Below are 24,470 nucleotides of genomic sequence, written 5' to 3' on the forward strand. Positions count from 1 at the left end.
TGGGGGCGATATAATGGATGTTGTCGAACATGGATGGGTACGTGCTGACAACACTTCATGCCTAAAACTCAACGAGTCCCTAAATCATGGCGAAAGTGTCAAAGCGATTGAAATCAATTTGGCTGCATTTGACTCAGTTTAATTTAACGGACATTGAGCTCCTTGAATTAGAGGTTCCACGTTTGCTGACAGAAGCAAATTTACTAAAATTTACCTATCCGCCGTTGGAAGGCGGAGTCAAAGACTTTGATGCGGAAAGACATTTTACTTAAAATTACTCTGCAACTAAGATTAGATGTAATAGTGAGCATTCACTTATAAGGAACAAGAAAATGTGCCTAGAAACATACGAGAAGCCAGGACATTCAGGCTTGACATGCATGAGGGGAGATTCTAGCATGCACGATCGACAAGATGGCGAATACAGCCAGGAACACGCAGCGACAAACGCAAAAACGCCCAACAGTGGGTTTGATTTTGCAGGTCGCGAGGCTACATTAACCGAGCGCTTGAAAGCTGATTTTGAAATAATGAAGAATAAGTTGGCAGAGAGCTTCTCAAACACAAATAAGACAAAGGGCAGAAATGCAAGAACTGATATTCATCAGGTTCATGGAGCGAGTAAAGGACTCCAAAACCTGCAAACAAGTCCGTTAACACAATGCCAATTAAAGGTTTCTGCAACAAGTATGGAGTCATCATTATTCCGAAAACAAACACAAGAAACACTTGTAAATACTCAAAATAATCAAATTGGATTACCTATGCAGGCCAGCACGGAAAATAGTTAAAGCGAGTCAGATGTCAAGCTGTTCTACGCCGGAGACGACGTTTGCTCGGCGTTGCTGGCCTGATGTTGTGGGACGCCATGGGCAGACCAACGCGCAACGGAAATGAGCTCACTACTGTGAACAAAGACATCCAACACAACGAGGTGGAAAATAAGCCGACAATAAAATCAAATTTGTCAACCGCGGCTGCAATACAAATCCATAACGTGTTGGCTGCTACGTCCTTGGCGTTGATTCCATTCATAAAACTCTATGAATCTCTAAATGAGGAAATGCAGAATAACCAAAATGGAAAGTCTAAACACAGTACTTTACAACCATTCGGAAAATGAAGCTACAAAATAAACATCTTGGCAAAATAGGCTAAGTGAACTAGCCATAAAAGACAATATTGAAAACAATGCTTTAATGGAGGCGGTGCTAGGTTGCTTAAAACAAGTTAGTTGGAATGCAAACAGTCGGCCCATAATGAACACCAGTCGGGGGGGGGGGGGGGGGGGTTTGTCGACAAAATGTGGAAATGCAGGACTGTAGTGGTGCTGAGGGTTGCAGTGTGACTAACGCACTTGGCACAGAAGAGGCTTCAGCCCTATCAAGACGGTCTTGGGAGCTGCTTAGCATGCGACTCCAAGAGAGCGCAGAGTGGCCAACAAGCAGTAGTCACAGGGGGCAAGAGGGGGGTCACTGAAATTGTAACTTCAAATACAATTGAAGCAACTTCAAATATTCAAACAGGAATATCGCAACTGCAAGTGTGGTAATCACTGGAAAGTCCCCTGAAAAGCCCCACTGCGCCACAGAAAAATTTACATATGGCATATTCAGCAGCGCAGCAAAAAACCTTACAAGTGCCGCACTCGCCTCAAAATCCAATGTGGCTAGGCAGTGCCCGACAAAAAAAACTGAAAAAAAGAAAAATCTAGGAACAGCAACAAAAAAAACTAGCAGTTCAAGAAAATGTATATGTAATTTGTCCACACCAGTTAAACCAAGTCTATTTACAAGAGAGAAACAGGTCTCACTTAAAGAATCGGACAAAGAGAAAAGTCTAATAAAAATAGTTGGAGTAATTGCGAAATCCAACCCAACAAATCCAAAAAAAAGAACGAAACTTGATTCAGACTGCGATTCAATTCAAACAGTGAGGTCATCAGTGGATCTCTGTAATTTGTCGACATATTCTGAAGACTTTGAAGAGTGCAGTGACTCTGTCAATCAAGAGGCGGACGAAACTAGTCAGCCCAACTTGGCAGTACAAAATACAAGAATGGTAAAACAAATTCTTACTCTACCAATGGCAAAAACTTCAAATGAAGATGAGCCCCAAAGGCATACTAGGCCCATAGCCAAGCACAGGAAATTACCCAAAAATCAAGGAAATCTTGATCCTGATACCACGCACAAGCACCAGGCGACACTAAATCTGAAGCAAACATTAGCACAAACTCGGAATAAAACGCTTCATGTGGGGAAACAAAAGTTGACTGAAGCAAAATCGCTGTTATGGAAAATTCGGATTGAAAACATATTCAATGACGATAATGATGTCGATTTAAATAGAGGCAATGTAATTCGCCTCCTGCATTCAGTACTGATATAAAGGATGGTGACTACCCAAGATATCAGTATAGTAAAATATATCTCAGAAGAGCGAGCTGATCAAGTCTTACTGCACATAAAATCTAAGGCAGTACGGAAGACTTTGATGGCTGCGAAAGACGAATTACTGTTCTTGGGGTTTGAGATTTCAGAAGAAGATCCGGCTGCACTTACAAGTCCTTTTGGTCCAAACGCGATGGCAAAACCAAAGGAAACCAATGAACAGCGACCAGATGTCATAAGGAAACATTTAAAAACTCTGCTCCAATCTGGCAGTTCTACAAGAAGAACGGGAAAGCACTAGCTAGGCTTAAACAATCATGAAGGATCCTCTACCTTGATATCTTGGAATACGAGAGGTTTCCAACATTTATTTAACGACTTCCCAGTGGACCTGACAGACAATTTTGCCATACGTTTACAAGAGACATGGCTGCGGATCCCACCGGTAAAAGATGGGTATCTGACGATGCTCAATCCAGCGGAGAGAGATTCTCAGGGTCGCCCCTTCTCAGGCGTAATCCCAATGTTGAAAAACAGCACAAACTGGGAAGTATGTGAAAAGGAAAATCCAAAAAGTTGTGTTCAAGCGACCTTAATTCAAAGATCGAATGGACAGTCTCTGAAAACGCAATACTTGTTCCTAATTAATACTTACTGGAACCCACTAAAGATTACATCTGAAAAGTTTATTTCATCAATAATAATGATAATCGTTAAAAATCAAACGAAACATCAAGATCTATCGATCATCCTATGTGGAGACCTGAACATAGCATGGTTCAATGATAAAAGGAGCTTATCTCAGATACAATCAAGGAAGCACAGAGAATAACTGCTAGGAGAGCTCGATGGGACAACAAAATGGAAGCAAGAGACTGCGAGGTGGTCAATGGGCAAGTAAGTGGTGATATGCCACCGAATTTTACCTGGCAAAATTTTGGTTATGAAAAGAACCTAGATTACATATGGACCTCAAAAACCTATGGAATAAGATCCTGAAACTAAGAATTGTGTCGACCGAACATAGCGACCATGATGTGTTGGAAATGTCATGGCCGTTATGTCAAAAACTGGAAGCACCGAACTGCAGCCAAATATTGGAAGTAAACCAAGGGTGAAATCGGCTCAGACTAAAAGAGAAACAAATAATGTGCCTGATGGAGGTTTTTCAATCCTTAGCCACAACAAGTGATTCGACAAACTATGTACCATTACTGCCCTATCAAAATATGAGTGTTTTGCAGAACACACAAAAAAACAAAAAATACACATTCATGAGTGGAGCAGGAGTGTAAAGGAGCAGAGGAAACCGCTTAATAAAGATATAAAAGAGTGTTCAAGCGTAATTTGGGAGTCTACACTTAGTCTTATAAAACAACGAAAGCAAATACCGGAACTGGTTAAAAGCGTTTTCCTGTATGCGCGATCAAGAATGAGGTGAGATGCTAGCCCTAATGAAATCGAATAACTCAAGAGAGATCTGGCGCATCCTAAACAGAGGTTCTGCAAATCAAATGGACATGTTGGCATATGGGGTCTCCTAGGGCGACTGGATAAAGCATTTTAAAGATGTATTTACAGAGAGTTATCTGGAATACTGACTGTATTGGCAGCAGAGGCAGCGCAGTGGGAGGTATCAGAGTGAAGAAGCTATACCTAATGCCATTGGAAAATTGAAAAATTCCAGAGTTACAGGGCCTGATGGCATTTCTAATGTAATGCTAAAAGCACTAAAAGCATATAAACACGAGTGGTCCATGTTTATAGCAAAGTTGTTTGCTAGAATTGCGAAAAAAAAGAACATTACCATCTTCATGGACTGAAGCGATAATAGTGCCGATCTTCAAGAAGGGCAATCGGGTAGATCCAGCCAACTATCGCCCGATTGCCCTCCTGGATACAATTGGAAAGATAATAGCAACCTTCCTCCAACAAAAATTAACAGCTTTGGCTAATAACGGAATCTGAGACTGTCGACAGACAGGTTTTACAAAAGGAGTCGGGACGGAGATCAACCTGACTATGATTAACTTGCTGAAATTAGAAGCCCTAGGGAAGGGATCAAATCTTTTTTTCGCCTTCGTGGATATGCAACAGGCCTTTGATACCATAAATCGCGAGTTGCTATGGAGAAAACTCACAAATTGGGAGTGTCCCGAAAATATACTGCAACCAATAAAGGCATTCCATTTTAAAACATCAATTCGGATCAGGATCAACGGAAAGGGAGACCTATCGGAAGCGATAAACCCGACTAAAGGGGTTAAACAAGGTTGGCCTTTGGCTGCTACTCTATTTCAGCTGTTTATCTCCAATATCCCGAACGCTTTAACAAATGTAAAGTGCTTTCCTCCAAAAATCAATGGACACCAGATTTGTTGCGCAACATATGCGGACGATCTTGTCCTGATTGACTCTACACAAATAGGGCTACAGAGGCTGCTATCAGGATTGCAAAGCTATGTGGATGAAAGCGAACTGACAATAAATGTCAAAAAGACAAAAATTATGAAATTCGGCCCAGCAAAAGGAAGAACAAATAAAAACTTCAGGTGGAAAATTCATAACTAAGTAATTGAAGAAGCTGAAATTCGTTATCTGGGAGTATTGGTCAGTAGGTTGTTTCGAGAAGGGAGCTGGGTGCTGGACCGATTTCAGCGGATGAAAACGTTTTCCCTACAAGGTGCAGGAATCCACACTCTATTTGGAAAATTTAGCCTAACTCCAGTTCGGCAGCTTTACTTGCAGAATTAATCTCTGGTATCACCTTTGGAGCCGAAACAGGATGGAACTTAGACTATAAAATCTGGGCACAACTACAGGGAATCTTTTGGCGGCGTGTATTAAGGCTACCAAAATACATATCGACAATCGTCATTAGACACGAACTAGCAATGGACGAGTTATATGGATTTGTGGTCTGGAAATCACTAGTGCTACTACGAAAAATGTTAATCGCCAGTCCAGGACCAGCCTATAAAATATTTGCACCTACTGGCATTTGTCCTTATGCTGGTCTACTTAAGACTTGGACGCAAAAGCTAAAGGAAATCTTGCTAGCAGCAGATATCCAGATGGCCACTTTGCCAGACCAGCCTCAAATTGCAAAAAAGAAGTTAAAAGGTGGTCTTGGATCAAAAATGTGTTAAAATACAATAAACTGCCGACTGCTTTAGAGCTTGGGCCTACAATGAATTGACTGGAAAACATGCCACAGTACTTGCAACAATTCCTGTCTCGTCATCATCGCAATGGGTTTCTAAGATTGAGTTTGAATGCATATAAAACGAAGCAAATGTTGGTGGTGCGACACATAGAAAACGCAAAGAACGATGTATGTAGATTCTGCATGGAAAGTACGGAATCACTTAAACATCTAATAACAGAATGTACTGCATTAAAAAACCAAAGGTCAATCCACTTGAGTCAATTTGCACCAGCGGGTGATGACATGGACGAATGATGGCTCCGGATTTTAAGTGGAAGCTCTGTGCACCTGACTTATTCAGTAATAAACTTTCTTAATAGAATTTTGGAGTGAATTGAAATGAAGCAATTTTCAACCCCGCTGAATTAACAAATGACTTTAGTACTTTGAACTAATATAAATTGTTAAATAAGAGATTTAATTAAATGAAAAGGATATCGTTGTGATAAAAGTTTCAAATAAACTAAATGCTACAATAAAATATATATCTCATCCCCAGCTCATACAATCCACACCTTCAATTCTGGGCTATAAAATACAGTCAGATTTGGAAAACTCGAAATGTATTTAAAATAAAGTAACTTCAAGAATGGTGGGCGCAAGCTTTACCCTGTAAATCACTACAATGTTATAGATACCAAAACCATTGATCATTAATACTAGATTTTATCTGCCTGCATGAATTTTGAGACATCACTAAGCATTCTGAAGTCTCCTTCAATAATTGCTTCTATTGCAAAAAACACAATTTGCTTCAGTGCTGACATTTCCGTTTCTCGGCCAGTGCATGAGTATTTACATGGAAACATTCCATGGAAGAGATGTAGACAAATGCTATCGCATGCCTTTCATGCTAAAACCTGTTTCTTACTAAAATGTATGCAATATTATAATCACACTTCACCTGTATATATGTAACTTTGTTAATGTATACCTTGCAACCTATATATGAAAAAAATGCGCCCAGATGCCTTTGGGCTTGGAGCGCTATACAAATAAATAAAATATAAATATAAACATTTCAAGCAGGTAATTTAAATGTAGATTATGGTCAGCATATATTATACTCACACAGGTTTGACTTGGAGAAATAATACTTTCAAATACTCTTGCCCTCAGCTCTAACCACATAGGTGTGTGATCTTCACAGAATATGTATGTGCAGGTTTCAATGAACATGTGTGTATGACTTGAACTAAACGTGTGTGTGTGAAAGAGACTTGGAATGCAGCTGTGTGAGCAGTTTTAAATACACTTGTGTGCACTGCATTTAGTCTATTTACGTGTGCAATTGTTATTCTCTGTATGCACGTGAAGCTTTTAATGTGCCTATGTATAGTTTTTAACTTGCATGTGTTTTGGGGCTGAAGCTATGCCTTTCCCCAGAAACCTGTACCATGTTAAAACCCCCTGCCCTTCCTGATTACGCATAAGTGAATAAAACAGATGCACTATACTCATTTCTGTTGCACAAACATCTAATTTATGTCTAGGCCCCCCTTAGCTACTTAAATGCATGAAATGTCTTAGACAGTAGTGCTATATGAATACACCATAATCCAAATGATTTGACTCTGGCTTAAACCACAGTGCCTATAATTTTACAAAAACAAGTTTGCATTTAAGCTGCACCTACATTGCATTGAGTTTTAAATCCTTCCCCACGGTACAAAATGCATAAGGAAATGACATGCCACTTTATATTCAATGTAAAAAAGGGAAACGCATATTTAACACCAAACCTGTGTTCCTGTTGTCAAATTGCATTGTACTTGGCTAACAGACCTATATTCCACATTTATCCTGTATAGTCCTGGGGACAATTTGGGGGTTACATTTTGGGCTTTATTTATCTTTTTAAATGTGGCATTTTATTGTGAAGAATTGGCCAGGGAACGAGTTAGTCTGCAATTACTCCTTCAGCAAGCTCCATTTTCAACTCGCTGATTGAAACCAATTTCCTACCTGGTTGGTCAACCCACTCAATGGGGGTATCAGCAAAGGCGTAGACAGGTTAGGGCCTGAGCGGGCAAGGCCCTCCCAAAATCTGTAAATGCCCACTCGGCAATACTGTGTGGGCATTTACAGGTGTTAACATCACTGTGGTAGGCCTGACTTAATTGGCTTCAGGCCCAACTTGTTAGACATTTCTGGCTGCGCCTCTGGGTATCAGCCATCCAGATGGTGTGAGCTCTGTTCAGTCATCGGCAGTTGGTTACAAGATCCTTCCAGGTTAATTTCTCAATAGTCCATAATAATTATATGAGCAGGCAAATATATATTGTTTAACTCCTGCCATATCTTGTGATGTGGGGGTTCTACCAATCTTATTCCACTGACATGGAGGCGTGAATCCACTTCTAATGAAAATGGCAATTATGTTTCTTCATACAAATTATGAAATTAAATCTGCGAGTTTAATAAAAATTTATCGGATTCTTTCAGGGCCTACGATCACATGCGTGAACTAATGTGCAGTGATAACATTTGGACGAGTTACATGTATTTCCCATTTATCTCCCAGTCTTTGAGTGGCACCTTATGTGATTTTTACATGATTTGGTAGCTATAATTTCTAGCTTCAAAATGCAATTTTTGTGTCCATCGATCTTGCATCACAGAATTACTATTATTTTTTAATGACCCAAACCCAAAAATCATCAATCTGCTTTTTGTTCAGTTTTGAAAGTGAATAAATGTTAGTAACTCCGGCCTTGATGATACAGCTCCAACATACTTTTTTCCCCCCCTTCATCATGATATTCGTATGTTTTAAGACAGTGGGCCTCATTACGACCCAGGCGGTAAGTTACTGCCTGGGCCGTGACTTTACCACCATGGCGTAAACTACGTTTACGCCATGGTGGTTGGCGGACTTACCGCCCCATTCCGAGGTTGGCGGGGGCGGTAAGTCCCCAATCCCCATTTACCCTTCCCCATTCCCATTTTTGCCCCATAGGGCATAATGGGAGTGGGGAAGGCGTTAATTACGCCACCGTAAATTACGGTGGCGTAATTAACTCCATGGTCCCTTAGCGCCATGGATTTTAACACCTGCTAAAAGCAGGTGTTAAAAGCGCCATGGCGCTAAGGGACCTCGTAATTGGCGGTAAGGGGTCGGCGCAGCTAACGCTGGCGTAAACCCCTTACCGCCAGGGTCGTAATGAGGCCCAGTGTGTCCTTAGCTTCTCATGGAGATAAGACAACTGCCACACAAATTCAGCCAATTCATTTTTTATGAGCCTTTGCTTGATGGGTGGTGACCAGTCTCCTTTGAAGCCAAGAGCTTATGCCCTTTATCTGGCATGTGGCAGTGTGTTTTTTGGGGGAGGAGGTTCCTTAGAAACCGCCTTTAGCACAATAGATCAATGGTTCTGTGTAGGCTCATGTCTTGTAATATTGTATTCCTGAACTGGAGTTTATGAAAGGGGAAACATGAACGAGAATATTCACCTTTTGATGACATGCCCAGTAACCTTGCAATTGAGACCATAATATCTAAACGCGATTATTCTTGGCTCGAGGCTGCCGGATGACGAAAGAGGCTGTGTCAGTCTGTCTTAATTCTAGCAATGTGCTTGTAGTCTATGCCAATGGTAAATATCTTCTGTGGACTTGGAGACCAAGAGTGAAAAAAGATACTGGCACACTGATAATGCTGCTGGGCTTTCAAAATGGATGAGAATGTTTTACTGATTGTTTTATCCAGTTTTGTAACATCAATATTTTTACTCCTTATGTGAAATTCTATGTCAAGACTGGAGGCTCACACTATGCTTCTTTCTTTTAATTAATTATATAAAGAAAGCTCAGCAGCAAGGTATTTTCTACACTTACATCTAAGAAAACTCATGTAGTAAGTGCATTAACAAAATACATAACCAAAAACATTAAAGTACATATGTGGTTCATAACATTCACAGAACAAAGGAAAAAAACTTCAAATGCCATGAAGCTCCAAAATGCCCTCAATGTCCAATGTCATGTGACACTGCTCCTCCAATAAGTGTATAGGTGTCCCCATAAACAGTCCTGAATAAGAAACAACTTCCTCTTTCTTTGCTGCTCACAGCAAGAGATAAGTCCTTTCTTATTCAGAACTGTTTTTCAGTTGGTATGCTTTTGGATGTTCATGATTGATATTGTCTGACTGCTATTCATATTGTTTTCATATTGTTTTCTCGCGTATTGCATACTGGGAAATACGGTAATATATTCGTTTTCATTTCTGTGCCGTACACCGACGCCAGCGACCGCTGATGTCGGTGTAATTGCGAGCGCAACGAACATTTACTTGTTGGAGCGAATCTATTCATTGTTCGCTTTGTTTATTTATGATGCGGCTACCCGCGGCGCTGCGTGTTAATTTTGCTTCCCCGGCCCGGATTAATACACGCGAGCTCCGGGGAGGCTCTGTCAGCAGGCGCGGTGCACCTCTAGGGCACATGGGGGAACTCCCGCTCTCCCGGTCCCTTTCTCAAGCTCCGGCACTCGTACGAGCATTTCCGTTGAGAACAGAATGGTTGATGCCAGTACGAGCGCCGGAGCGAGCTCCCTCCCGCTTTTCCAGACAGAATTGGAAAAAAAAAGGAATCAAGAAGAAGGGATCGCTTGCAGCACCAGCAGCACGGAGCTTGGTCTGCACAGTATCCTTTGCCAGCAATTGATTGGAGGTAACTCTCCTGTGGGCTAAACATAATTATATCACATAAGGCTGACATACTGAAAATCTGGGCTAGTGAGAGAAGGTGGTCAGCCCAGTAAAGGCGCAAAAAAAAGGAAAGGGGGTAAGGTGATTTATTATTATTATTATTATGGCAGCTCAATACAATCCTCAGTCTGACCAGGCATGGTCTGAGGAAGAGGAGGACAGTTGTTACATTGATGAAGTGGCCATGGAAAGGAGCCTGCAGAAGGTTCTAGGATCCACTGTGGAGAACAGTGTGCAGAAGGCTGTAACAGATATGCTTCTGCCTATACACCAGCGCCTGGAAGAAATGGAAGAGCGCATTCCTGGTGATCCCTCAAAGGGAGGTAAAAAAACACACAAAAGAAAACACCTTGCCCTGGGGGGGGGGGGGGGGTGGGGGGGGGGTGGAAGTAGTTCGGCTCGTAAGAGCAAAAGCTCTCTGACGCCCCCCCCCCCCCCCCCCCCCCGAGCCAGTTGATACCTGCCACTGCTGCATTGACAGACGCCTTCTCCAGGCTGAAAGACGCCTTCATGACTAGGGAGGTAACCCCTTCCTGCGAAAGACCCTCTAGGAAGAAAATAGGGGTGTTGGACCCTCGAGCCCAGAGGGAGAAAAACAGGGCATACAAAAGGAAGCAAGCTCGAAATTGTATGATGAATCGTCTCACGCTTCCTCGGAATAGAACTCCGAGTCTTGGGGTTCTAAACCCTCAACCTCGGGGAATGCGGCAGCCCCCATCCCCAAATCAAACATCAGGGAACAACGCCCTACCGAGGGAATGTTCGACCCTGAGGATTTGATACATCCTAGGTCCACAGACTGGCAGCCGTCAGTCAGGACAACGGAATACATGTATAGCAGGCTCCGCAAGCCGCTAGAGAAGGAAACCAGAGCAAGGCTCAGAGCTGAATGCCCGCGCCCTGACATACCACATAAAATGGCAATGACGCCAGAACTGGATTCTAAGATGATTACCTTTATGGCAAAACGTGTCAAGGACCCTAAAAAGGGCATAGACAGAGCCTGGAAGTCATGCCAGGATAAACTCCTGGATGTTGCGGGGCCTCTCGCAAAAATTCTAGATCTAGCTGAAGACACCTCCGCCTCCTCAACTTCTATCGACCCAACCATCCTCTCCGGGTGGGCTCAGAGAGCCATTTGTTTGCTGGGAAATGCTAGCTGTGCCATTTCCACCGAGCGCAGAAAAGGCATACTATTCAAGATCGACTCAAAGCTCACCGAATTAGCAATTATTTGGAGATCCTTTCATGAAGGAGATGACCAAATTTCTAAGCACGTTCACCGCTCTGGATAAGGCGCAAGCTTCCATTAAGAGGGTTTTTTCCTGAGGTTTTCATTAGGGCCGGTCGAGGTCGCTCTTCCGGCCGCTACGCATTTGACAGAAGACCTCAGTACCAACAGCTGAACACCTGGCAAGACTGAGCCGACACCTTCTTTCCCTCCAGAGGGCGTGGCAGAGGCCACTACTGGAGGAGAGGATCAAGGAGCGGAAATTAACAACCTCCTGGACAGTCTAGCGATTGTAGCGCCAGCGCCGCACACGCCCATTTGGGGGAGGATAATGCTCTTTTCAGATGCCTGGGACACCTTGTCAGGAGACGCATGGGTCAGGGAGGCAGCGCGCGGACTGCGGCTAGAGTTTTTCGCACAGCCTTTTCAGTTCAGTTCCCCTATCTCTATAATTATGTCAGAACCAGATCAGAAAGCCTTAGGCAGCGAGATTCAGTATCTTTTTCAGAACAGGGCAATTCGGCCATGCTCGACCCCGGGCGGATTTTTCAGTCCAATCTTTGTAGTACGCAGGAAAGAGAAGGTAAGACCTGTAATAAATCTAAAGGCACTCAAAGAGTTCATAGTCTATCGACATTTCAAGATGGAAGGTATCCACATGCTCAGGGACCTTCTCAGACCATGCGATTGGCTTGTGCGTCTAGATCTCGGACGCTTACCTCGCGATACCCACTTGCCCGGAGCACGTGCAATACCTAAGATTGGAAGTTTACAAGTCTACCTTTCGGTCTCTCTTCAGCTCCCTGGGCGTTTACCAAACTGTTGAGACCCGTGGTGGCGCGCTTAAGAGAGCAAGGCGTTCGCCTGATAATATATCTGGACGACATTATTCTCATGGCTCAATCTCGGGACCCTATTGCAGGAGCAAACCAAACGGACTATAAACTTGCTCCACAGTCTCGGTTTTCTCATCAACTGGGAGAAGTCGGTGCTTTGCCCCGCCCAGAATATGGAGTTCCTCAGGTTCATAATACACTCAAAATTCGCAGCTATGTCTTCCGGCTGCCAAGATTAATTTGACCAAGAGGGAAATTCGCAGGCTCCTACATAAGGATTTCATCTCTCTACGGGAGCTGGCAAGAGTAATAGGCCTCCTGTCCTCATCCATTCAAGCAATTTTTCCGGGACCCCTTTATTACCGGGAATTGCAGAGGCTGAAAGGCCAGCATTTGAGGCGCAGTCTTTCTTACTCTCAAAGACTGACACTATCATTGCAAGCAAGGACAGAACTGAATTGTTGGCTGTCGCACATGGAGGCCTGGAACTGCAGAGCCATTTTCAGTTCTGCTCCAGATATCATCATAGAGTCGGATGCCAGCCGTTCCGGATAGGGGAGCAAGATGTGGCACAGCGGCCACTGGAGGGAACCTGGGTTCCACAGGAGCGGAGTATGCACATCAATTGTCTAGAGCTCCTCGCGGGTTCATTCGCAATTCACTCTTTCGCCAAAGACAAAGTGAGCTGTTGTATTCTACTGAAAATGGACAACGTATCTGCCGTGAGATACATAAGCCATCTGGGCGGCACCAGGTCTCGTCCACTAGCGGAACTTGCCAAAGACTTTTGGCATTTCTGCTTGGATCACAAGATCTCATTGACAGCGGAATACCTGCCGGGTCTCAAGAATGTAATAGCGGATTGGCACTCCCACCATTACGTCGACTCCAGCGACTGGAGTCTCGACAATGTTTTTATCAGCTTACAACATTAGTGGGGCCCACTATCTATAGACCTCTTTGCGTCTCGCCTCAACGCACAACTACCGGTGTTTTACAGTTGGAGGCCCGACCCGGCAGCGACGGGTACATTCTTGCATCCTTGGACGCAAGGGAACTTTATGCATTTCCTCCCTTCGCAATGATAGCGAGGACCCTGGCGAAGGTCTGTCAGGACAGAGCAGAGCTGATCCTCATAGCCCCAGTATGGCCTTCTCAGATCTGGTATCCAGTTATTCAGGAACTTTCTACGGATTCTCCAATCCTTCTACCCCAGTATAGGGATCTCCTAGTAGATCCGTGGGGACAAGCTCACCCCCTCCTAGTTTCCGGGTCTCTGACTCTGGCGGCTTGGAGGATTTCAGGGCAAGATGGAGAACCTCAGGCATGTCCAGCAAGGCAATTCACCTCATTGAAGAGAGTTGGGCCCCCGCCACTCGCAAACAATATTCCAATTCCTGGAACATCTGGAGGTCGTGGTGCCAGGACAGAGGCCTACATCCAGTTTCAGCGCCATTAGAAGAAATACTAAATTTTTTAGCTCTTTAGTGGAGAGAGGTCTAGCGTACAGGACAGTGAACACGTATCGATCAGCGATTTCTGCAGGGCACAATTTCATTTAAGGGGTTCCAGCGGGAGAACACCACTTGGTTTGTAGATTGCTGAAAGGTGTCCGTCTTACAGTGCCACCCTCGTCCTGTTACAATAAGCTTTGGGACGTTAGTAAAGTACTCAACCTTTTCCTCTCTTGGCCTGCTAACGAAGAGCTATCACGCATGGCACTCTCCGGCAAACTTATTACACTGCTTTGTCTGATTTCTTGCAGGAGAGTATCGGATGTTAGGGCTCTAGATCTAGAGGGCAGGTCGTTTTCTCCTGACGGTATCGTTTTCCACATAAGGACGACTAAATGTGATTCAAGAGTGGTCTCCTACCCGGCATTTAAGGAACAGCCCAAGCTTTGCGTGGTTCAGTGTTTAAAGGCTTATGAGAAGGTAACAGCTCCGCTTAGACAGTCTACAAACGGTCAGCTCCTCATAGCTATCCGCAAAACTCATAAGGCGGTTTCGGCTCCTACCCTAGCTCGATGGGTGCGTTGGACTTTGGCCCAAGCGGGGATGGAAACACTTCAGTTCGGAGCCCATTCAGTTAGAGGAGCCATGGCTTCAAAAGCTTTTCAAGTGGGTGTCCGTCTCAAGGACATCATGAGAATGGCTGATTGGGCAGGTGAGTCGATATTTAAAGAGTTCTACTTGAATCCGTAGAACAGCCTTCTTCAATAGTGTTAAGTAAGCTTTGAACTAGCATAATGTGAGCCTCCGGTCTTGACATAGAATAAAGATTTTCCATAATAACTTGCTAGAAATTCTTGATTCTATTAAAGACACGGAGGCGAGCATTATCCCACCCTTCGAGAAAAGCTTGTTATACACTGATTAAAGTGATGCTAGTATCGTTGCAAACTGTTGATTGAAACTCTTATTGCGTAACAATAATAAGATGCTTTTCTCCCCCACCCCTATAAGGGAACTAGGGTTGTTATACGCAAAAGCTAACATATTTTAATTTTTTCTTGGCAGCCTCTGCGGACAAATCCACCTGACTTACGCACTAGCAGATGTTTCCCTGGTGGAGCGAGCTTTAAAGTTTATCATCGAAGATATCAAGTTTGCAGCCTCGAAAGAGGAAGTTGTTTCTTATTCAGGACTGTTTATGGGGACACCTATACACTTATTGGAGGAGCAGTGTCACGTGACATTGGGCATTGAGGACATTTTGGAGCTTCATGGGATTTGAAGTTTTTTTCCTTTGTTCTGTGAATGTTATGAACCACATATGTACTTTAATGTTTTTGGTTGTGTATTTTGTTAATGCACTTACTACATTCGTTTTCTTAGATGTAAGTGCAGAAAATACCTTGCTGCTGAGCTTTCTTTATATAATTAATTAAAAGAAAGAGAAGCATAATGCTCGCCTCCGTGTCTTTACTAGAATCAAGAATTTCTAGCAAGTTATTATGGAAAATCTTTATTATTGGTGAATGTTGCTTTCATGACACTATTTGTTGGAATAAAGCGTTATGACATTGAAAGGGGAATTCTGACTGTTTTGTATTGTCCCGAAATTACACCCAAAAGTCTGTTGAAGCAAGTCTTTCGGCTTACAGAAATTATAGGCTTATTCAAAGTGAAGTAAAAATATGGTAGAAAAAGGGGTGTTTCATAGGAGGCCACAGTAGGTCTTATATTTTACATCAATTTGTTATCTATAATACATATCAAAAAGTCATGGAATACAAATCTATCTATTCTAGCTCTTCAACAAACATTCTGAGACCGTTGAATTCTTTTGGGAAGTAAATGCTCTCTAACGTTCTGGGCCTTGTCTTTCACACAGTGCATAGTTCTTGTTTGGTTCACAGTCTTGCCTTCAGCATGATAAACTAGTCCTTAAATTCAATGCGCAGGCCTTTGAAATGGTTGCACAATTGTACCGTCTTCAAGAAATACGTTCTTGTGCGCGCACTGTTTATTTCGTCCTCACACTAGTGCCCTTTTATCCAGGCAGTAGGCTAGATGCGCAAATCCAATGGGAAGCATTTCGAGATTTTCACCTCTTTCAGAAAGACTTGGGATCACCAGTATATTTGAAGCCATTACTCTGTTATATTTTCTCTTGCACCCCACAAGACATCTTTCACTGCCCCCCACATGTGCTGGAGCCACTCACACTGCACATGCTAATACAGTACACACACAATGTTGTGAGTAGCTGTGTATTTAAGGGACATTCATGCCAGTGGTTTGTGTACCTGGGCATTTGAAGGCAATCACTGGTGATGATGCAAGTACTTGGACATATTTGGCCAATAGCTGACAAAAAATGCGACTAGCTTGGTTTATGGTGGTAATACCCGATAAATGTTTGTTGTGCTTCTTCAAAAGCCAAATTATTGGCTTTGTCAATACCTGTTTAAAAATGCATTTAACTGATGCTCTTTTATTCAGAATCTTTCATTGAATGTATCGTGATATGATAATAAAATTGAGAAATTTAGAAATTCATTTTGGACTGTTTTCTGGCTGAGTCTCTGAAGAGCAAGTTTGCTTTTCTTTCTTGGCTTTGGAAGTCTTTGTTCAAATGGCCTGGTTCTCAGACGGATAGTTTATTAATGACTGCCATTTTTGCTTTTTTTCCCCTTTCCTTCCCACAGTCACCTTTCGCTACTACTCCAACACGACGATCTTTGCACAGGACCCTGTCTGATGAAAGTATCTACAGTGGCCAAAGAGACATTGCCTTTGAAAACGCACGTGTTTCACTTTTGGACCAAGCACTGCCAAATGTTGTTCTCTTCAGCAGCACATACCCATCTCTTCACAAATCGCTACCTGAACGACGAACCTCATACACATTGGGAATGAAGTCTGTACATGGTAAGGGATTATCAACAAATTTAACTTGCTGATTTACACCATTGAAAACTGTTATCCAAAGAATTTACTGTGCTCTGTACCACATTTCATAGTGTTTTACCATTTTGTTTGTAAATTCTCCTTTTACAATCTATTTCCTCTCCCGTATTTTCTCTAGTCCTGATTATGGGTTTGTTTGGGTATTAAAAAAAATATAAAAGTTTAGCTGGACCTTTTCAGCTGTATAATGGTGGTCTCAGTCAAGGTCAAAGGTGCACACAAAACAGTCAATTGGATCATTGTCGTTTTCAGTACTGATTTAAATAATTCTTCAAAATGGTGGTGATGAGCGCGCTCCAGCTCCATATCCCAGCAATTCACTCCTCCAAGCATGCTGTAATTCCTCTATCAGGGAGGCACGTCAGTTCCAGGGTGCAAGATTAAATCCCATTCCATAAGTGCAAGGGATTCTGGTAATTGTAGCTTTTCACAGCCAGCTAGGAACCATTTTATTTAAACGAAGTTGCACGTAACGCCCATCTCATAATGTGAAGACTGGGTTCCTACAGCAGTGATGAGAAAGGGTGGTACGGTTTAGTTCTTTACCACTTCAACGAATATGGAAAATGTTCTGTTTTAGGAACTTGACATTTGGTGTTATACCCATGACCATCTTCCATGAGTTTTAGGAAAAGTGTGAAGTCCTGCACATCCCCCTTCTTTTAACCCAAGTTCATCACGCAGTACTAAACTGTTATTGGCCTGACTTAGTCCATTAAACGTTCATGCCTGTGCCCACTGACAGCCTCCAGTTTCAAAGAACATAATTGTGTGTAGTACTCATGTGCTGCGTTTATTCATCTAATTCAAATTTTATGCCACAGGTGGTAGATATTTGCAACTTTGTTTTTTTTAAGGCTGTATAATGAAATACACAAAGTAAACATTGATTTGTTAAAATGTATTGGTTGAGATGTTGACTCACCTTTTGATTCACCAGAATATGGAAATCGCAAAGTGATATTTCTTCAGGAAACCTGGACGGTCATGTTTAACCCAAAAAAAAGAGACAAAACAAAGATAGTTCAAAGGGCCGGGAGAGCTTTTAAGTAAATCAATGCCCTGTCCCCTTTCATACTTATGGGGCGTCCCACGATGGGACCCCAAGGCTCATTGGAACTTTCCTTGCTTGGTGCATACACTCTACCCCTTGTTTGGGATCTACTATGCATGCCTCGCCCAATCCATTGCTCCATGTCAAATGGAACAGTCCTGCGCTTGGTGCCCAAATGTTATCTTTTACTGCTCACACTGTGAGGAGCCAGGAATGAGATTTGGACACAGAGGAGACATGTTTGTGGTTATAAACCTTTATTAACAAAAATGGGGGTTGGAAAATTCCTTGCTATCCCTAATCTAGGAGACATTTCCGTTTCTTATGCAAAACGAATGAATCTGTCTATTGTCCCAATGTCCAAGCAAAGGTATGTACTGTGTCTGTAATCCTATTCTGGCCTTCACACACTAAATAAACTCCAAGGTGTAAGGGTATTGCCTCTTCAGTTGTCCAAGTTTTCACACGCTCAAGGTCAGCACAGAAGTTCCAATCCAACAAAGAGGTTTCCAATGAACAATGTTCGCAGTTCCAGGGATCAACTTCCTTCCCCCAATTCCTTGTATCAAGTTTCACCAACTCAAAAGAATATTCAGTTCCCAAGAGTATTACTTTCTCCCCTCTGTGTATTTACTTGTCTTGGGGTATCCGCTCCCTTCCCGAAGCTTTCTCTTCCCCTTTTCCATGTTGCAAATCCATAGGGTATGTCTCTTCCTAAGGAAACTTTCTCTCTGTACAATTTCACAATAGTTCATGAATTCAAGGACATGTCCTTCCTTAAAGTTCTTTACAAAATGTATTTGGTCTTCACCTGGGATTCTCTCCAACCAGACCTTGTCAAACAAATGCCTAACTTGAATTCACCTGGTGCACCTTTCCTACCATGACTTTATTATTACGCCACTTTGTTACCAAGCGTAGCAGTAGTAGGCCACCCTAGACACTCATGGGCCTTGTTATCAGCCATTTTTCTTTTTACTTTGAGCCTGCAGCCCCGATCGCTCCCTCGATTCCCCGACCTCTCCCTGATTAATTTACCCTCTCCCGGCCCTCCTGCTGCCTCCCATCCCACCCCACCCTCCCTTGATTGGCTCATTCACTGCTCTTAACACACCTCCCCAGGGCAGCCCTCTACCCGCAAAGCCCCTGTGGCTGGGGCCCCGAGGCAAAGGGCGGCTCCAACAGAGGCAAGTCCAGATTGTGTCTGCAGGTATCAGCAGGTGTCAGCAAGGGGGCCCGGTGGCTAGCCGTCAACCAGCAGTGACAAACAAGGCAGGTGTGGCCTGCATGGGGAGTAGAGCAATCCCTCTACTCCGGAAGCCATGCGACTCTACCTACCCTCCAAGCATAGCAGACAAGGCTACTAATGCTAACCAGCTTCACAATTAGTGAGGAGTTTGACTATCACCCGAGTCGCATCTATATAGAACTGTGAATATAAGCCTGCCTTGCACTTGGAGAAATGTTAATATTGCCTTAAGTTACATCTAGAGAATCCCACAATGAGATAGCACTGTAAATATTAGCTTGTGTCACATCTAGACCGGATTGTGAATAGTAGCCTAAGCCACACTTAGACAGAACTGTGAACATCAGCCTGCGTCACAGCTAGACAGGATTGTGAATGTTGCCACTGCCACGTTTGGATAGAATTGTGAATATTAGCTTGCGTCACATCTAGATGGGATTGTGAAGAATAGCTGTTAGGGAGAATTCTCTGTTTAGGCTGAATTTCCTAACCTAGTGAGTCCCCCAGCAGCTTTGCTGGATTTTTGGGGTTTATTTTTTTCTCCTGCCAAGAGTGAGACTTTTTACCCTCACTCTTGGGCATGATTTCAGTGTGTTTCTTTGAATCTAGATGTGTTTAATGGGCTATGGGGTCTTTTACCCCATAGGGCTTCATGTGTTTTTGTGATGTGTGTTACACAGCACCCTCAGTGCAGTAACACAGGGGTGTCATAGTGACCCCCCAGTATAGACTCCATACCCTGGGACTGACTACTGTCTCCCAGGGCATGTAAAGTCACCATTGACTTTACTAGTCTTAAAATCTGAACAGAACCAGTACAAACCATCATATTGTGGACGTACTGGCTGGGGCAATTCAATTGCCCCGGTGTCTGTTAGTCGAGGGGGCACGTCTCGTCCCCCCTGATTGAGTTTTGGCTGGTGGCAGTGGATACTACTTTTTATATTCAACCGCGAATATTTTCCTATGGGATTTCCCATTGTTTTAGGCTACTATCTTTAATTATTTACGGTAGCCTCGAACATACCGCCGGTTTATTTAATTCATAATAATTCTCCGGTTGGTATTTTTTGCCAAAACTTGATTCTAAAATGGCGTTTGTGTTCTCTTCTGTGACTTCAACCCAAGTCGAGCCCTTTGTTCCACTTTTTGGCAGGCTTCTCCACAGAAGCCCTCCAAAGTGGTGCCACTCTGTCTGGGGTACTTAGGAGGGGTGGAGGGGGATTTAGGCACCCTGGACTGAGTTGCCTAGACAACTCAAGTCGCACTCCTTCCTGATTGGCCCAAGTGGTGAGCCGGCCGGCTCACCACTTAGCATGTTTGAGTGACAGCTAGGCTGAGTGAATGGGGGTTTGCTGCATAAAAGCAGGGCTTTGGGGACTGGAACTTCACAAGTCGCCACAGGACCTAAGAATCCGATGAGGGAGAAGCTGAGCCGACCTGCCACGACGACACCACAGGTGGAGCCCTGCTGGACCGTCTCACCACTTTTCCCAACGACAGAGGAGATCTCCCGCCGGAGAGTCTTCTTCCTTTGACTGGTGGGGATAACCAGTTTCACTGTCTTTTCGCCTTCCCGGCGTACCTCGTGGCCGCCTTGCCTGTGCCAAGCACCCCGGCAACCGGGATACCACGTTTTACCACGACCGCAAACAAAAGGTACCACCTTTAACCGGAAAACTCTGCGGCTGGTTTCTTCCCTGGCAGTGCAACGACCTTCATCTTTCCTCCAAGTCGAGATCTTCTCTTCCCCTGGACGACGACGCGACTTGCACCCACTGCCAGGAACAACTGCCACCGCTGGATGATCCTTCCCACTTAAGGTACCGTGTCCTGCCTGGCCTCCCTTGCTACCGACTGTACGGGGTAGATTTAGCCCCCGGCTTTCGAACCTGGGTTAGCCTGGGACACCCTGGCTAAACTTTCCTAAGCCTCTCTAAACTCTTTTGGAACTCTCTGCAAGACTTTCTAAGCCTAGTGTAACTGTGTGATCTTGGGCGCATTTGTGCTCTGCTCTCTCGAAGAGTGGGCCCAGCCTTTGGACTTTGGCTCACTAGTGACTTTTGCTCTTCTGCCTTGCTAACAGTGTTCCTGAATCTTAGAGTGGTGTACCTTTCCATATTCTGTCTTTTTTCCTCCCTTCTTCACAAACTTATTGGAGTGCCATCTAGTTAAGCGCTCACCTCTGTATGAAAATAAGTGGTGTTTTACTAAGACTTATCTGATAAGGAAAAGGAGGTGTATATATTACAATAGTAACTGTGTTTAGAATATTTTACAACAAGAGTGCTGGAGTGTTTCAAAAAGTGTGTTTTTAAATAAATGATTATATACTTTGATACCAAAGCTCTGGTCAGTGTTTGCTTGTATCATTGTGTCTGAGTGCCTATTGTGTATACTCTGCATACTGCCTCACTCTTCTTGAGAGAAGTCTGACTGCTCAGCCACAGCTACCAGGTAAATCTGGGTGGTACAGACTGCTACCAAGTGGGTTTACTGCTAACACCTGTAGTCCTAAATCTTTTGCATTGTTCCCTAAGGGAACTGCACAGGTTTCTGCCTAACAATAGCCTTAGCCACATTTAGACAGAACTGCGTATATCTGCTTGCGTCACATCTAGACAGGAGTGTGAATGTTAGCCAGGACCACATTCAGATAGAATTGTGAATATTAGCTGGCGTCACATATAGATGGGATTGTGAAGAATAGCCTTAGTCACATTTAGACAGAACCGTGAACATCAGTCTGCGTCACATCTAGACAGGATTGTGAATATAGCCACGGCCACATTTAGTTAAAATTGTGAATATTAGAATGCGTCGCTTCTACACAAGATCCTGAATATTGCCACTGCCACATTTAGATCGTACTGTGAATATTAGCTTACGTCACATCTATACTGGATTGTGAATAGTAGCCTAAGACACATTTAGACAGAACTGCATATATCTGCTTGCCTCACATCTAGACAGGAGTGTGAATGTTAGCCAGGGCCACATTCAGATAGAATTGTGAATATTAGCTGGCGTCACATCTAGACGGTATGCAGTAATAAAATTGCGGCAAAAATGTAAATTGTCGCCCTTGCAAACAATTGCGGTTTGACCCGAGAAAGGTGTACCCCATTATACCATTTGTGGAGAACGGGGGTGTCCCCCGCCCCCCTTAAATGGTATAATGGGTCTGGTGGTTGCAGGCGTGTCCCCTGCATCCTTTACATGGATTGCGGCGGCAAAACCACAGCCTTTTTGCCGCGATTTTTAACACATGGAACCATCTAGACAGGATTGTAGATGTAGGCTTGCATCGCTTCTAGACAGGATTGTGAATATAGCTACTTCCACATTTAGATAGAATTGTGAATATTGGTTTGCATCACATCTAGACAGGATTGTGAATATTAGCCAGTGCCCCATCTAGATATCTATTATACCAAGTTCAAAAACAACACAGCTGGGAACGTGCCACGCCATCACTCATAACAATTAGACTGACAGGAAAGGAAAAGTGAAAATATGCCTATCTATAGGACAACAGGATACATAGAACAGGAATTAGAAGGACTAAGCGACATAAAACCCACTAACCCTATGCTCAAATCTCTGCATACCTAACTCACTCCAAAATCCACACAACCATCTTCTCGCTCAGCAAACCGCACGCACTTCACCACTCCGCAACAGCAAACTAACAACACTTAAACCGCACCAAGGTCTCGCATGGTCCAATATTCACACCAAAGCTCAGCACACAGTGAAAGCTGAACTGAAGCTGTCAACAGCACACCACTTTTCTCACTTCACTATTCCCTCTTCACCCGACTAACCCACCCCGCCTTCTTGTTTGCAGATCCGCCTGAGCTTCTGGGGACCAATTCCGTTGGTGACTGTGCGCAGTTCAAATACCTTTTAGCATTATCATATAAATATCAATCTTCACCTGGTATACTTTCCTGCCAAGGCTTTGTTACACACTTTGTTATGCAGATACTTAACTTCATCTGGTATACTTGTTTGGTTGGACTTTATCATATGAGTCACTCTTTCTTTCAACTTTGGTTTTAATAATCCATGGATAACTTGCTTTGCGAATACTGACTTCTTTAGTAACCGTGCTGTCTCCCTCGCACTGTATTCTCAAGAAGTATTTTACTTTATTTGTCCACCCGATAACCCACTTGTTCTGATTGTTTCTGTTGCTTCTGTGGGGTGAATTATACATCCCCCTTTCTCGGCAACCCGAAAACCCCTTTTCCTGCTTAGCGCTTACCAGTTGTCTCCAGTGTTTCTCCACTCTCCACTGCTTCGGCGTACTGGTTCACGTGCGCCCCGTCAAGCGCTGCACTCCAGTTGTATCGGCTTTTGCGGAGCACGGTTCCCACTGCTCTTTCAGTAGAGGACCGCCCACACCCTGGTTTCTCCATTCCCGCGTCGGATTTGCTGTCCGGTCACCTGCCACAGCATGCTTGCCTTCAGTGTGGTGCTCGGAGGTATTACGGATTGTTAGGCAAGATTGTGTGCAGTACCATGTGGGAGACTGCACCAGCCATGTCCTCTTGGCAATAGTTAACCCAACCTTTGGTATTAGTCTGTACTCCATAAGTTGGTAGAGTGACTGAGCAGCCAGGCTTATCTAAAGAGGGGTTAATGTGAGCTGTAGGGTTGCAACATAGTTTCTCAGTGACAAGTATCCAAATAACACTTACACTCAAAATTTCTTGATTAAACAATTATTTATTTACGTCCGTTTTAAAATAAGCCTTCTTTAGTAGGGAGCAAATATGTAACACTTAAATATACTTCAAAATACACACTCTCAGTTTCAATAAATCAGTAGATACCCTTTTGGGATGGCACACTGACACTTCCTACACCCTGAGGTGACTTCAATAACTAGGACACTGTGTGGACATTGATATATCACTGGTAAATTTAGAGTAATACCGAGTTTGGTGTCAAAAAGGAAAAGGTTGGGGAAGGAAACAATGGTTAACAAGTTTCTCAAACAGGTAAGCACTTTTGAACCCCTCAATGCAATGCAGATTAACCCTTTTCCAGCTATACAAGTAAAGAATGCATGACTTTTTGGAGGGACTGGTTAAACACAAAGTCAGAGAATAGAAGAGTCGTCAGGGAGCCAGGACAGCCAATGTTAATTGAGCAAAGCCTAGGGGAGCTGAGGCACTTCTTGAAGGTAAGTAAAAAGTCTTGTACAATGTTATAGAGAGTTTGCAGAAAAAGAAATCACTGTTGGGCCACACGCTGGGAGGCTTGTGATGGGCAAAGCTGCAAGCAACTCTGCAAAAGGCAGCAAGTGCAAGTCTCAACTGCAAGCAAGCAAGCTTCACAACAAAAGGTAAGTACCTCAGAGTT

The 24,470-nt window shown here is 43.6% G+C and overlaps 1 protein-coding gene across 4 annotated transcripts in view; it reads left to right on the forward strand.

Moving 5' to 3' along the window:
* Window positions 1-24,470, forward strand: part of SIPA1L1 (signal induced proliferation associated 1 like 1) — a 1,823,374-nt gene that overhangs the window by 1,524,241 nt on the left and 274,663 nt on the right. For all 4 annotated transcript variants that reach the window (XM_069638601.1, XM_069638604.1, XM_069638602.1 and 1 more), the window contains one exon: window positions 16,533-16,755. In XM_069638601.1, coding sequence (XP_069494702.1) covers window positions 16,533-16,755 — 223 coding nt within the window. The remainder of the gene's footprint in view (window positions 1-16,532; window positions 16,756-24,470) is intronic.

This window comes from Ambystoma mexicanum, chromosome 14 (assembly GCF_040938575.1).
Source record: "Ambystoma mexicanum isolate Mex_15411 chromosome 14, UKY_AmexF1_1, whole genome shotgun sequence".
Taxonomy (NCBI): Eukaryota; Metazoa; Chordata; class Amphibia; order Caudata; family Ambystomatidae; genus Ambystoma; species Ambystoma mexicanum.